This window comes from Salmo trutta, unplaced genomic scaffold, assembly GCF_901001165.1.
Source record: "Salmo trutta unplaced genomic scaffold, fSalTru1.1, whole genome shotgun sequence".
NCBI lineage: Eukaryota > Metazoa > Chordata > Actinopteri > Salmoniformes > Salmonidae > Salmo > Salmo trutta.
This window is the reverse complement of record NW_021823169.1, coordinates 22,567-37,362: the sequence shown is the minus strand read 5'-3', so window position 1 is coordinate 37,362 and position 14,796 is coordinate 22,567. Positions and strand designations below refer to the sequence as shown.

At 43.3% G+C, this 14,796-nt stretch overlaps 1 protein-coding gene across 1 annotated transcript; it reads left to right on the top strand.

Moving 5' to 3' along the window:
• The first annotated feature begins 5,576 nt into the window (after nt 1–5,576).
• LOC115189506 (guanine nucleotide-binding protein G(I)/G(S)/G(O) subunit gamma-13) lies at nt 5,577–14,579 on the top strand. The gene is made up of 3 exons (XM_029748116.1): nt 5,577–5,902; nt 12,200–12,297; nt 13,858–14,579. Exons 2-3 carry the CDS (start codon nt 12,200–12,202, stop codon nt 13,961–13,963), a joined length of 204 nt encoding a protein of 67 aa, XP_029603976.1. The 5' UTR covers nt 5,577–5,902; the 3' UTR covers nt 13,964–14,579.
• The last annotated feature ends 217 nt before the right edge of the window (nt 14,580–14,796 follow it).

The following is a 14,796-nucleotide window of genomic DNA, read 5'->3' as shown; positions in this document are numbered from 1 at the left end:
CCCCGCACACCGACCCGGTAACCCCCGGTATACAGGGCTCCCGAGTGGTGCCGTGGTCTAAGACCTTGTATACAGCCTCATTACTACCCGGTACCCCCTGTATATAGCCTCATTACTACCCGGTACCCCCTGTATATAACCTCATTACTACCTGGTACCCCCTGTATATAGCCTCATTACTACCTGGTACCCCCTGTATATAACCTCATTACTACCTGGTACCCCCTGTATATAACCTCATTACTACCTGGTACCCCCTGTATATAACCTCATTACTACCTGGTACCCCCTGTATATAGCCTCATTACTACCTGGTACCCCCTGTATATAGCCTCATTACTACCTGGTACCGGTACACCCTGTATATAGCCTCATTACTACCCGGTACCCCCTGTATATAGCCTCATTACTACCCGGTACCCCCTGTATATAGCCTCATTACTACCTGGTACCCCCTGTATATAGTCTCATTACTACCTGGTACCGGTACCCCCTGTATATAGCCTCATTACTACCTGGTAACCTCTGTATATAGCCTCATGACTACCTGGTACCCCTGTATATAACCTCATTACTACCTGGTACCCCCTGTATATAGCCTCATTACTACCTTGTACCCCCTGTATATAGCCTCATTACTACCCGGTACCCCCTGTATATAGCCTCATTACTACCTGGTACCCCCTGTATATAGCCTCATTACTACCTGGTACCCCCTGTATATAGCCTCATTACTACCTGGTACTCCCTGTATATAGCCTCATTACTACCTGGTACCCCCTGTATATAGCCTCATTACTACCTGGTACCCCCTGTATATAGCCTCATTACTACCTGGTACCCCCTGTATATAGCCTCATTACTACCTGGTACCCCTGTATATAGCCTCATTACTACCTGGTACCCCCTGTATATAACCTCATTACTACCTGGTACCCCCTGTATATAACCTCATTACTACCCCGGTACCCCCTGTATATAACCTCATTACTACCTGGTACCCCCTGTATATAACCTCATTACTACCCGGTACCCCCTGTATATAACCTCATTACTACCCGGTACCCCCTGTATATAGCCTCATTACTACCTGGTACCCCCTGTATATAGCCTCATTACTACCTGGTACCCCCTGTATATAGCCTCATTACTACCCGGTACCCCCTGTATATAACCTCATTACTACCTGGTACCCCCTGTATATAGCCTCATTACTACCCGGTACCCCCTGTATATAGCCTCATTACTACCTGGTACCCCCTGTATATAACCTCATTAATACCCGGTAACCCCTGTATATAGCCTCATTACTACCTGGTACCCCCTGTATATAGCCTCATTACTACCTGGTACCCCCTGTATATAGCCTCATTACTACCTGGTACCGGTACACCCTGTATATAGCCTCATTACTACCCGGTACCCCCTGTATATAGCCTCATTACTACCCGGTACCCCCTGTATATAGCCTCATTACTACCTGGTACCCCCTGTATATAGTCTCATTACTACCTGGTACCGGTACCCCCCTGTATATAGCCTCATTACTACCTGGTAACCTCTGTATATAGCCTCATGACTACCTGGTACCCCTGTATATAACCTCATTACTACCTGGTACCCCCTGTATATAGCCTCATTACTACCTGGTACCCCCTGTATATAGCCTCATTACTACCCGGTACCCCCTGTATATAGCCTCATTACTACCTGGTACCCCCTGTATATAGCCTCATTACTACCTGGTACCCCCTGTATATAGCCTCATTACTACCTGGTACTCCCTGTATATAGCCTCATTACTACCTGGTACCCCCTGTATATAGCCTCATTACTACCTGGTACCCCCTGTATATAGCCTCATTACTACCCCTGTATACCTACCCCTGTATATAGCCTCATTACTACCTGGTAACCCCTGTATATAGCCTCATTACTACCTGGTACCCCCTGTATATAACCTCATTACTACCTGGTACCCCCTGTATATAACCTCATTACTACCCGGTACCCCCTGTATATAACCTCATTACTACCTGGTACCCCCTGTATATAACCTCATTACTACCCGGTACCCCCTGTATATAACCTCATTACTACCCGGTACCCCCTGTATATAGCCTCATTACTACCTGGTACCCCTGTATATAGCCTCATTACTACCTGGTACCCCCTGTATATAGCCTCATTACTACCCGGTACCCCCTGTATATAACCTCATTACTACCTGGTACCCCCTGTATATAGCCTCATTACTACCCGGTACCCCCTGTATATAGCCTCATTACTACCTGGTACCCCCTGTATATAACCTCATTAATACCCGGTAACCCCTGTATATAGCCTCATTACTACCTGGTACCCCCTGTATATAACCTCATTACTACCCGGTACCCCCTGTATATAGCCTCATTACTACCCGGTACCCCTGTATATAGCCTCATTACTACCTGGTACCCCCTGTATATAGCCTCATTACTACCTGGTACCCCCTGTATATAACCTCATTACTACCTGGTACCCCCTGTATATAACCTCATTACTACCTGGTACCCCCTGTATATAACCTCATTACTACCTGGTACTCCCTGTACATAACCTCATTACTACCTGGTACCCCTGTATATAGCCTCATTACTACCCGGTACCCCCTGTATATAACCTCATTACTACCTGGTACCCCCTGTATATAACCTCATTACTACCTGGTACCCCCTGTATATAACCTCATTACTACCTGGTACTCCCTGTACATAACCTCATTACTACCTGGTACCCCCTGTATATAAGTAAGCATTTCACACCTGTTGTATTCTGCGCATGTGACAAATAAAATGAGTTTAGATCTATATTCCCAGTCATGTGAAATCCATACATTAAATCCTAATGAATTTTATTTGAATTGACTGATTTCCTTACGAACTGTAAACTCAGTAAAGTCTTTAGAGTTGTTGCGTGTTAATTTCATATTTAAAAAAAATAATAATAATTATTCAGTGTAGTTAAACCATTGTAATTGGTATTTTCGGGCTGCCTATGTAAAAACGTACAGAATATGGTGCCATTTGGCAGAGCAGCTATCTGGGTTTTAAACCTCCTCTTCCTTCCTGTCTGATATCTGAAAGGTAAACAGCAGCTATCTGGGTTTTATAACCTCCTCTTCCTTCCTGTCTGATATCTGAAAGGTAAACAGCAGCTATCTGGGTTTTTAACCTCCTCTTCCTTCCTGTCTGATATCTGAAAGGTAAACAGCAGCTATCTGGGTTTTTAACCTCCTCTTCCTTCCTGTCTGATATCTGAAAGGTAAACAGCAGCTATCTGGGTTTTATAACCTCCTCTTCCTGTCTGATATCTGAAAGGTAAACAGCAGCTATCTGGGTTTTTTAACCTCCTCTTCCTTCCTGTCTGATATCTGAAAGGTAAACAGCAGCTATCTGGGTTTTTTAACCTCCTCTTCCTGTTGATATCTGAAAGGTAAACAGCAGCTATCTGGGTTTTTTAACCTCCTCTTCCTGTTGATATCTGAAAGGTAAACAGCAGCTATCTGGGTTTTTAATCTCCTCTTCCTTCCTGTCTGATATCTGAAAGGTAAACAGCAGCTATCTGGGTTTTTAACCTCCTCTTCCTTCCTGTTGATATCTGAAAGGTAAACAGCAGCTATCTGGGTTTTATAACCTCCTCTTCCTGTCTGATATCTGAAAGGTAAACAGCAGCTATCTGGGGTTTTTAACCTCCTCTTCCTTCCTGTCTGATATCTGAAAGGTAAACAGCAGCTTTCTGGGTTTTAACCTCCTCTTCCTGTCTGATATCTGAAAGGTAAACAGCAGCTATCTGGGTTTTTAACCTCCTCTTCCTTCCTGTCTGATATCTGAAAGGTAAACAGCAGCTGGTCGACGTCATTACGGGGTTAGAGTCTGTCTCTCAGACCTGCCTGGTCAGGTTTGACTAAACTCCAGCCAGTCCGCTTCATTTGCCTGATGGGATTTCCATACAGGTGCTCCCTCCCTCCCTCCCTCCCTCCCTCCCTCCCTCCCTCCCTCCCTCCCTCCCTCTCCTCTCTCCCTCCCTCCCTCCCTCCCTCCCTCTCCTCCCTCTCCTCCCTCCCTCCCTCCCTCCCTCTCCTCTCTCCCTCCCTCCCTCCCTACCTCCCTCTCCTCCCTCTCCTCCCTCCCTCCCTCCCTCCCTCCCTCTCCTCCCTCCCTCCCTCCCTCCCTCCCTCCCTCCCTCCCTCCCTCTCCTCCCTCCCTCCCTCCCTCCCTCCCTCCTTCTCCTCCCTCCCTCTCTCCCTCCCTCTCCTCTCTCCCTCCCTCCCTCCCTCCCTCTCCTCCCTCTCCTCCCTCCCTCCCTCCCTCCCTCCTCCTCCGTGTTTGACTACCAAACATAGCGGCGCCACTGATCTCTCCCGGGGAAAACAGGAGGGAGCGTCTGACAGCAGACAGGAGGAGAGAGTGAGAGAGGGAGAGAGGGAGAGAGGGAGAGAGGGAGTGAGGGAGAGAGGGAGAGAGGGAGAGTCTGATAGAAGACAGGAGGAGAGAGGGAGAGAGGGAGAGAGGGAGTGAGGGAGAGAGGGAGAGAGGTAGTGTCTGATAGAAGACAGGAGGAGGGAGGGAGAGAGGGAGAGAGGGAGAGAGGGAGGGAGGGAGAGAGGGAGAGAGGGAGAGAGGGAGTGTCTGATAGAAGACAGGAGGAGAGAGGGAGAGAGGGAGAGAGGGAGAGAGGGAGAGTCTGATAGAAGACAGGAGGAGAGAGGGAGAGAGGGAGGGAGAGAGGGAGAGAGGGATAGAGGGAGGGAGGGAGAGAGGGAGAGTCTGGTAGAAGACAGGAGGAGAGAGGGAGAGAGGGAGGGAGAGAGGGAGAAAGGGAGAGAGGGAGTGTCTGATAGAAGACAGGAGGAGAGAGGGAGAGAGGGAGAGAGGGAGAGAGGAGAGTCTGATAGAAGACAGGAGGAGAGAGGGAGGGAGAGAGGGAGAGAGGGAGAGAGGGTGGGAGGGAGAGAGGGAGAGTCTGGTAGAAGACATGAGGAGAGAGGGAGAGAGGGAGGGAGAGAGGGAGAGAGGGAGAGAGGGAGTGTCTGATAGAAGACAGGAGGAGAGAGGGAGAGAGGGAGAGAGGGAGAGAGGAGAGTCTGATAGAAGACAGGAGGAGAGAGGGAGAGAGGGAGGGAGAGAGGGAGGGTGAGAGGGAGAGAGTGAAGGAGGGAGAGAGGGAGAGAGGGAGGGAGGGAGAGAGGGAGAGAGGGAGAGAGGGAGTGTCTGATAGAAGACAGGAGGAGAGAGGGAGTGTCTGATAGAGGAGAGAGGGAGAGAGAGGGAGGGAGGGAGAGAGGGAGAGAGGGAGAGAGGGAGAGAGGGAGGGAGGGAGAGAGGGAGAGAGGGAGAGAGGGAGTGTCTGATAGAAGACAGGAGGAGAGAGGGAGAGTCTGATAGAGGAGAGAGGGAGAGAGGGAGTGTCTGATAGAGGAGAGAGGGAGAGAGGGAGAGAGGGAGAGAGGGAGAGAGGGAGAGTCTGATAGAGGAGGAGAGGGGGAGAGAGGGAGAGAGGGAGAGAGGGAGAGTCTGATAGAGGAGGAGAGAGGGAGAGAGGGAGAGAGGGAGTGTCTGATAGAGGAGGAGGGAGGGAGAGAGGCAGTTCCACAGGCAGACGATAGAAGCGGATTAATCTCTCTCTGTAGTCGGTCCTGTCTACCGGGAGCTGCTCAAGCGTTTCCTGATTTATTCCCCGCTCTAACCACCGCTTATTCCCCCGTTAGAGCTCGAGGCCTCCACTCGTACCGTTTTCGTTAGTTTTTGGGAAAGGAGGGTTTTATTAAATCGCTTGTCGTCTGTCCGGGAACATCGGATAAACCCACAGCTCATCTGGATCAGAACCTCACGACCAGAAGCACCAGGTCTCCAGTAAAACGGTAAGAAACCCCCGTCCTCTTCCTTCCGTGATGAATCTGTTAATAGTGTAGTAGGAGCATCATCCGGTCTGTCACCGTTTATACCGTCTACATCATGTAAATAAATCCCCGATAGGTAGTAAATAAATCCCCGTTAGGTAGTAAATAAATCCCCGATAGGCCCCAGTTTATACCGTCTATACCGTCTACATCATGTAAATAAATCCCCGATAGGTAGTAAATAAATCCCCGTTAGGTAGTAAATAAATCCCCGATAGGCCCCAGTTTATACCGTTTATACCGTCTACATCATGTAAATAAATCCCCGATAGGTAGTAAATAAATCCCCGATAGGCCCCAGTTTATACCGTCTATACCGTCTACATCATGTAAATAAATCCCCGATAGGTAGTAAATAAATCCCTGTTAGGTAGTAAATAAATCCCTGATAGGCCCCAGTTTATACCGTCTATACCGTCTACATCATATAAATAAATCCCCGTTAGGCCCCAGTTTATACCGTCTATACCGTCTACATCATGTAAATAAATCCCCGATAGGCCCCAGTTTATACCGTCTATACCGTCTACATCATGTAAATAAATCCCCGTTAGGTAGTAAATAAATCCCCGATAGGCCCCAGTTTATACCGTCTATACCGTCTACATCATGTAAATAAATCCCCGATAGGCCCCAGTTTATACCGTCTACATCATGTAAATAAATCCCTGTTAGGCCCCAGTTTATACCGTCTATACCGTCTACATCATGTAAATAAATCCCAGTTAGGTAGTAAATAAATCCCCGATAGGCCCCAGCTGTAACGGAAACATTGTTTTATATATTGTACAAATTCATGAAACCAAAAAGCATCTTTATAAAACAGACCGGAGGACAGCAGCTGCATGACGGTAACGACTCTCTGGCTTTTATCTCGACGTTAAAAAATTAAAACGTTATCTGTTATCTTCTCTGTATAAAAACCCGGGGATTAAGGATTTAACGCTGTGTTCTCAAAACCGGGGGATTTACCGGAACTGAACGACAGAAACGACGGGTTTTTCCTTCCGTGAAACGGCAGCTTGTGATGATGAGCAGCGGAGACCAGGGAGGACAGAGAATCGGGGACGTCTATAATAATCATTTCACACTATAAAACTATTATATATATAAACACAATCATAGACTTCTATAATTAAATCAGAAGTTTTGTCACGTTTGATATAATACTAATTAACCCTTATACTGGCCGGGACGTGACAGGTACTGTAATAAATGTCTCTATGTATATATGATCCTAGCTGAGCTATATAATAATATAGTATATATCTGTAATATATAATAATATATATATATCTGTTACTGTTGCTCAGCTAAATGACCTAAATAAAGGCACATGACCCAGTTTCATCAGTCACACACACACACACACACACACACACACTACACGCACACACACACACACACACACACACACACACACACACACACACACACACACACACACACACACACACACTACACAGTCACGTTCTGGTCATATAGGAGACTGTATAGATATGTCTGGTAGCAGAGTGTAGACTGGTAGCAGGGTGTAGACTGTATAGATATGTCTGGTAGCAGAGTGTAGACTGGTAGCAGGGTGTAGACTGTATAGATGTGTCTGGTAGCAGAGTGTAGACTGTATAGATATGTCTGGTAGCAGAGTGTAGACTGTATAGATATGTCTGGTAGCAGAGTGTAGACTGTATAGATATGTCTGGTAGCAGAGTGTAGACTGTATAGATATGTCTGGTAGCAGAGTGTAGACTGGTAGCAGAATGTAGACTGTATAGATATGACTGGTAGCAGAGTGTAGACTGTATAGATATGTCTGGTAGCAGAGTGTAGACTGGTAACAGAGTGTAGTCTGTATAGATATGTCTGGTAGCAGAGTGTAGACTGGTAACAGAGTGTAGACTGTATAGATATGTCTGGTAGCAGAGTGTAGACTGGTAGCAGAGTGTAGACTGGTAGCAGAGTGTAGACTGTATAGATATGTCTGGTAGCAGAGTGTAGACTGGTAGCAGAGTGTAGACTGTATAGATATGTCTGGTAGCAGAGTGTAGACTGTATAGATATGTCTGGTAGCAGAGTGTAGACTGTATAGATATGTCTGGTAGCAGAGTGTAGACGGTATAGATATGTCTGGTAGCAGAGTGTAGACTGGTAACAGAGTGTAGTCTGTATAGATATGTCTGGTAGCAGAGTGTAGATTGGTAACAGAGTGTAGACTGTATAGATATGTCTGGTAGCAGAGTGTAGACTGGTTGCAGAGTGTAGACTGGTAGCAGAGTGTAGACTGTATAGATATGTCTGGTAGCAGAGTGTAGACTGGTAGCAGAGTGTAGACTGTATAGATATGTCTGGTAGCAGAGTGTAGACTGTATAGATATGTCTGGTAGCAGAGTGTAGACTGTATAGATATGTCTGGTAGCAGAGTGTAGACTGGTAGCAGAGTGTAGACTGTATAGATATGTCTGGTAGCAGAGTGTAGACTGGTAGCAGAGTGTAGACTGTATAGATATGTCTGGTAGCAGAGTGTAGACTGTATAGATATGTCTGGTAGCAGAGTGTAGACTGTATAGATATGTCTGGTAGCAGAGTGTAGTCTGTATAGATATGTCTGGTAGCAGAGTGTAGACTGTATAGATATGACTGGCAGCAGAGTGTAGACTGGTAGCAGAGTGTAGACTGTATAGATATGACTGGTAGCAGAGTGTAGACTGTATAGATATGACTAGTAGCAGAGTGTAGACTGGTAGCAGAGTGTAGACTGTATAGATATGTCTGGTAGCAGAGTGTAGACTGGTAGCAGAGTGTAGACTGATAGCAGAGTGTAGACTGTATTGATATGTCTGGTAGCAGAGTGTAGACTGGTAGCAGAGTGTAGACTGTATAGATATGTCTGGTAGCAGAGTGTAGTCTGTATAGATATGTCTGGAAGCAGAGTGTAGACTGGTAGCAGAGTGTAGACTGTATAGATATGACTGGTAGCAGAGTGTAGACTGTATAGATATGACTGGTAGCAGAGTGTAGACTGGTAGCAGAGTGTAGACTGGTAGCAGAGTGTAGACTGTTAGCAGAGTGTAGACTGGTAGCAGAGTGTAGACTGTATACATGTGTCTGGTAGCAGAGTGTAGACTGTATAGATATGACTGGTAGCAGAGTGTAGACTGGTAGCAGAGTGTAGACTGTATAGATATGTCTGGTAGCAGAGTGTAGTCTGTATAGATATGACTGGTAGCAGAGTGTAGACTGGTAGCAGAGTGTAGTCTGTATAGATATGTCTGGTAGCAGAGTGTAGACTGGTAGCAGAGTGTTGTCTGTATAGATATGTCTGGTAGCAGAGTGTAGACTGGTAGCAGAGTGTAGACTGGTAGCAGAGTGTAGACTGTATAGATATGTCTGGTAGCAGAGTGTAGACTGGTAGCAGAGTGTAGACTGGTAGCCGAGTGTAGACTGTATAGATATGTCTGGTAGCAGAGTGTAGACTGGTAGCAGAGTGTAGACTGTATAGATATGTCTGGTAGCAGAGTGTTGACTGGTAGCAGAGTGTAGACTGGTAGCAGAGTGTAGACTGGTAGCAGAGTGTGTATAATGTAATGTGTATATAATGTAATGTGTGTATTATGTAATGTGTGTATATTGTAACGTGTGAATTATGTAATCTGTGTATTATGTAATGTGTGTATTATGTAATGTGTGTATTATGTAATGTGTGTATATTGTAACGTGTGTATTATGTAATCTGTGTATTATGTAATCTGTGTATTATGTAATGTGTGTATTATGTAATGTGTGTATTATGTAATGTGTGTATATTGTAACGTGTGTATTATGTAATGTGTGTATATTGTAACGTGTGTATTATGTAATGTGTGTATTATGTAGTGTGTGTATTATGTAGTGTGTATTATGTAACGTGTGTATTATGTAATGTGTGTATTATGTAATGTGTGTATTATGTAATGTGTGTATTATGTAATGTGTGTATTATGTAGTGTGTGTATTATGTAGTGTGTGTATTATGTAATGTGTGTATTATGTAATGTGTGTATTATGTAATGTGTGTATTATGTAACCCATGTATTATGTAATGTGTGTATATTGTAATGTGTGTATTATGTAATGTGTGTATTATGTAACCTGTGTATTATATAAGGTGTGTATATTGTAATGTGTGTATTATGTAATGTGTGTATTATGTAATGTGTATTATGTAACGTGTGTATTATGTAATGTAATGTGTGTATTATGTAATGTGTGTATTATGTAATGAGTGTATAATGTAATGTGTGTATTATGTAATGTGTGTATTATGTAATGTGTGTATTATGTAATGTGTGTATTATGTAATGTAATGTGTGTATTATGCAACCTGTGTATTATGTAACCTGTGTAATATGTAATGTGTGTATATTGTAATGTGTGTATTATGTATTGTGTGTATTGTGTAATGTGTGTATATTGTAATGTGTGTATTGTGTAATGTGTGTATTATATAACGTGTGTATTATGTAATGTGTGTATTATGTAACCTGTGTATTATGTAATGTGTGTATTATGTAATGTGTGTATTATGTAGTGTGTGTATTTTGTAGTGTGTGTATTATGTAATGTGTGTATTATGTAATGTGTATTATGTAATGTGTGTATTATGTAATGTGTGTATTATGTAATGTGTATTATGTAACGTGTGTATTATGTAATGTAATGTGTGTATTATGTAACCTGTGTATTATGTAATGTGTGTATTATGTAATGTGTGTATTGTGTAATGTGTGTATTATATAACGTGTGTATTATGTAATGTGTGTATTATGTAATGTGTGTATTATGTAATGTGTATTATGTAATGTGTGTATTATGTAATGTAATGTGTGTATTATGTAACCTGTGTATTATGTAATGAGTGTATTATGTAATGTGTGTATTATGTAATGTGTGTATTATGTAATGTGTGTATAATGTAATGTGTGTATTATGTAATGTGTATTATGTAATGTGTGTATTATGTAATGTAATGTGTGTATTATGTAACCTGTGTATTATGTAATGTGTGTATTATGTAATGTGTGTATAATGTAATGTGTGTATTATGTAATGTGTATTATGTAATGTGTGTATTATGTAATGTAATGTGTGTATTATGTAACCTGTCTATTATGTAATGTGTGTATTATGTAATGTGTGTATTATGTAATGTGTGTATAATGTAATGTGTGTATTATGTAATGTGTGTATTATGTAATGTGTATTATGTAATGTGTGTATTATGTAATGTAATGTGTGTATTATGTAACCTGTGTATTATGTAATGTGTGTATTATGTAATGTGTGTATTATGTAATGTGTGTATTATGTAATGTGTGTATAATGTAATGTGTGTATTATGTAATGTGTGTATTATGTAACCTGTGTATTATGTAATGTGTGTATTATGTAATGTAATGTGTGTATTATGTAACCTGTGTATTATGTAATGTGTGTATTATGTAATGTGTGTATTATGTAATGTGTGTATAATGTAATGTGTGTATTATGTAATGTGTATTATGTAATGTGTGTATTATGTAATGTAATGTGTGTATTATGTAACCTGTGTATTATATAATGTGTGTATAATGTATTGTGTGTATTATGTAATGTGTGTATTATGTAACCTGTGTATTATGTAACCCGTGTATTATGTAACGTGTGTATTATGTAATGTAATGTGTGTATTATGTATTGTGTGTAGTATGTAATGTGTGTATTATGTAATGTGTGTATTATGTAACCTGTGTATTATGTAATGTGTGTATAATGTAACGTTTGTATTATGTAATGTGTGTATTATGTAATGTGTGTATTATGTAATGTGTGTATTATGTAATGTAATGTGTGTATTATGTAACCTGTGTATTATGTAATGTGTGTATAATGTAATGTGTGTATTATGTAATGTGTATTATGTAATGTGTGTATTATGTAATGTAATGTGTGTATTATGCAACCTGTGTATTATGTAACCTGTGTATTATGTAATGTGTGTATAATGTAATGTGTGTATAATGTAATGTGTGTATATTGTAATGTGTGTATAATGTATTGTGTGTATTATGTAACCTGTGTATTGTGTAATGTGTGTATTATGTAATGTGTGTATTATGTAATGTGTGTATTATGTACTGTGTGTATTATGTAATGTGTGTATTATGTAATGTGTGTATTATGTAATGTGTGTATTATGTAATGTGTGTATTATGTAATGTGTGTATTATTTAATGGGAGCAGATGGAGGACCTGGACCTTCCCCAGATGAAGAGGGAGGTGGACAGTCTTCAGTACCAGCTGGCCATCAACAGAGAGAAATCATCCATCACTGTTACTGAGTACGTAGTGTCCTTCTGGTCTCTGTCCCCAGTGTCCTTCTGGTCTCTACCCCCAGTGTCCTTCTGGTCTCTGTCCCAGTGTCCTTCTGGTCTCTGTCCCCAGTGTCCTTCTGGTCTCTGTCCCAGTGTCCTTCTAGTCTCTGTCCCAGTGTCCCTCTGGTCTCTGTCCCAGTGTCCTTCTGGTCTCTGTCCCCAGTGTCCTTCTGGTCTCTGTCCCCAGTGTCCTTCTGGTCTCTACCCCCAGTGTCCTTCTGGTCTCTACCCCCAGTGTCCTTCTGGTCTCTGTCCCAGTGTCCTTCTGGTCTCTGTCCCAGTGTCCTTCTAGTCTCTGTCCCAGTGTCCCTCTGGTCTCTGTCCCAGTGTCCTTCTGGTCTCTGTCCCAGTGTCCTTCTGGTCTCTGTCCCCAGTGTTCTTCTGGTCTCTACCCCCAGTGTCCTTCTGGTCTCTACCCCCAGTGTCCTTCTGGTCTCTGTCCCCAGTGTCCTTCTGGTCTCTGTCCCAGTGTCCTTCTGGTCTCTGTCCCCAGTGTCCCTCTGGTCTCTACCCCCAGTGTCCTTCTGGTCTCTGTCCCCAGTGTCCTTCTGGTCTCTACCCCCAGTGTCCTTCTGGTCTCTGTCCCCAGTGTCTTTCTGGTCTCTGTCCCCAGTGTCTTTCTGGTCTCTGTCCCCAGTGTCCTTCTGGTCTCTGTCCCAGTGTCCTTCTGGTCTCTGTCCCAGTGTCCTTCTGGTCTCTGTCCCCGGTGTCCTTCTGGTCTCTGTCCCCAGTGTCCTTCTGGTCTCTGTCCCCAGTGTCCTTCTGGTCTCTGTCCCCAGTGTCCTTCTGGTCTCTACCCCCAGTGTATTTCTGTTTAGGCAGAAACATTGAAATGTGAATGGTTCGGATTGTTGGGTCAGGTTGTAAAAACAAAAGTCTCATCTAGGATTCAATCTCGCAACCTTGTCTAAGTCCGGGATTCAAACTAGCAACCTTGTCTAAGTCTGGGATTCAATCTAGCAACCTTGTCTAAGTCTGGGATTCAATCTAGCAACCTTGTCTAAGTCCGGGATTCAATCTAGCAACCTTGTCTACGTCCGGGATTCAAACTAGCAACCTTGTCTACGCCCGGGATTCAATCTAGCAACCTTGTATAAGTCCGGGATTCAAACTAGCAACCTTGTCTACGCCCGGGATTCAATCTAGCAACCTTGTTTAAGTCCGGGATTCAATCTAGCAATCTTGTCTAAGTCTGGGATTCAATCTAGCAATCTTGTCTAAGTCCGGGATTCAATCTAGCAACCTTGTCGACGTCTGGGATTCAATCTAGCAACCTTGTCGACGTCTGGGATGTGTGTGTGTGTGTGTGTGTGTGTGTGTGTGTTCTCTCGGCAGGCTGGTGAAATGGATCGAGGGGTGTGGTCTAACAGGGGTGTGGTCTAACGGGGGTGTGGTCTAACAGGGTGTGTGTGTGTGTGTGTGTGTGTGTGTGTGTGTGTGTGTGTGTGTGTGTGTGTGTGTGTGTGTGTGTGTGTGTGTGTGTGTGTATGGTGTATGTGTGTGTGTGTGTGTGTGTTCTCTCGGCAGGCTGGTGAAATGGATCGAGGGGTGTGTGTGTGACGACCCGTTCCTGAACCCAGAGCTGATGAGGGCCAACCCCTGGGTGGAGAAAGGCAAATGTGTGATCCTCTAACGGACACACACACACACACACACACACACACACACACACACACACACACACACACACACACACACACACACACACACACACACACACACACACCAAGTTATCCCGTCCTATTTATTTGTACATCCTGGTTTTAGTTGAAAGTAGTCCCCTTCCTTCCTGTGAGCAGAATGTCCTACATTGAAAGTAGTCCCCTTCCTTCCTGTGAGCAGAATGTCCTGCATTGAAAGTAGTCCCCTTCCTTTGTTAAAATAACCAGATAGAAGTTTTTTGTTATCTAAAATCACAATTTTAATTGGCTGTTTCCACTGTCAATCAGAACACAAATGTTTTTATTGGCTGTTTCCACTGTCAATCAGAATACAAAGGTTTTTATTGGCTGTTTCCACTGTCAATCAGAATACAAATGTTTTTATTGGCTGTTTCCACTGTCAATCAGAATACACTGTTTTTAATGGCTGTTTCCACTGTCAATCAGAATACACTGTTTTTATTGGCTGTTTCCACTGTCAATCAGAATACACTGTTTTTATTGGCTGTTTCCACTGTCAATCAGAATACACTGTTTTTATTGGCTGTTTCCACTGTCAATCAAACATAATAAAGAGGTGGTTTGACAGATTGACTCGTGGTCATTTACACTCTAACACTAACGTGTGTGTGTGTACGGTGTGTGTGTGTGTGTATATTAATGTGTGTGTGGTGTGTGTTATAGCAGTCCCCCCCCGGGGACTGAGACAGTAATATCAGCCCCCAGACTGCCCCGTGTCCCTGAAGGCAGGATGGTATTTATTGTGATGAATCTTACCCTGAAGGCAGGTTGGTATTTATTGTGA

Bases quoted from the DNA above. Each gene is read 5' to 3' on its own strand.
- LOC115189506 (XM_029748116.1), top strand. From the start codon at position 12,200: ATGGAGGACCTGGACCTTCCCCAGATGAAGAGGGAGGTGGACAGTCTT. The intron at 12,298-13,857 runs GTACGTAGTGTC...TTCTCTCGGCAG, and splicing joins TCATCCATCACTGTTACTGA to GCTGGTGAAATGGATCGAGG.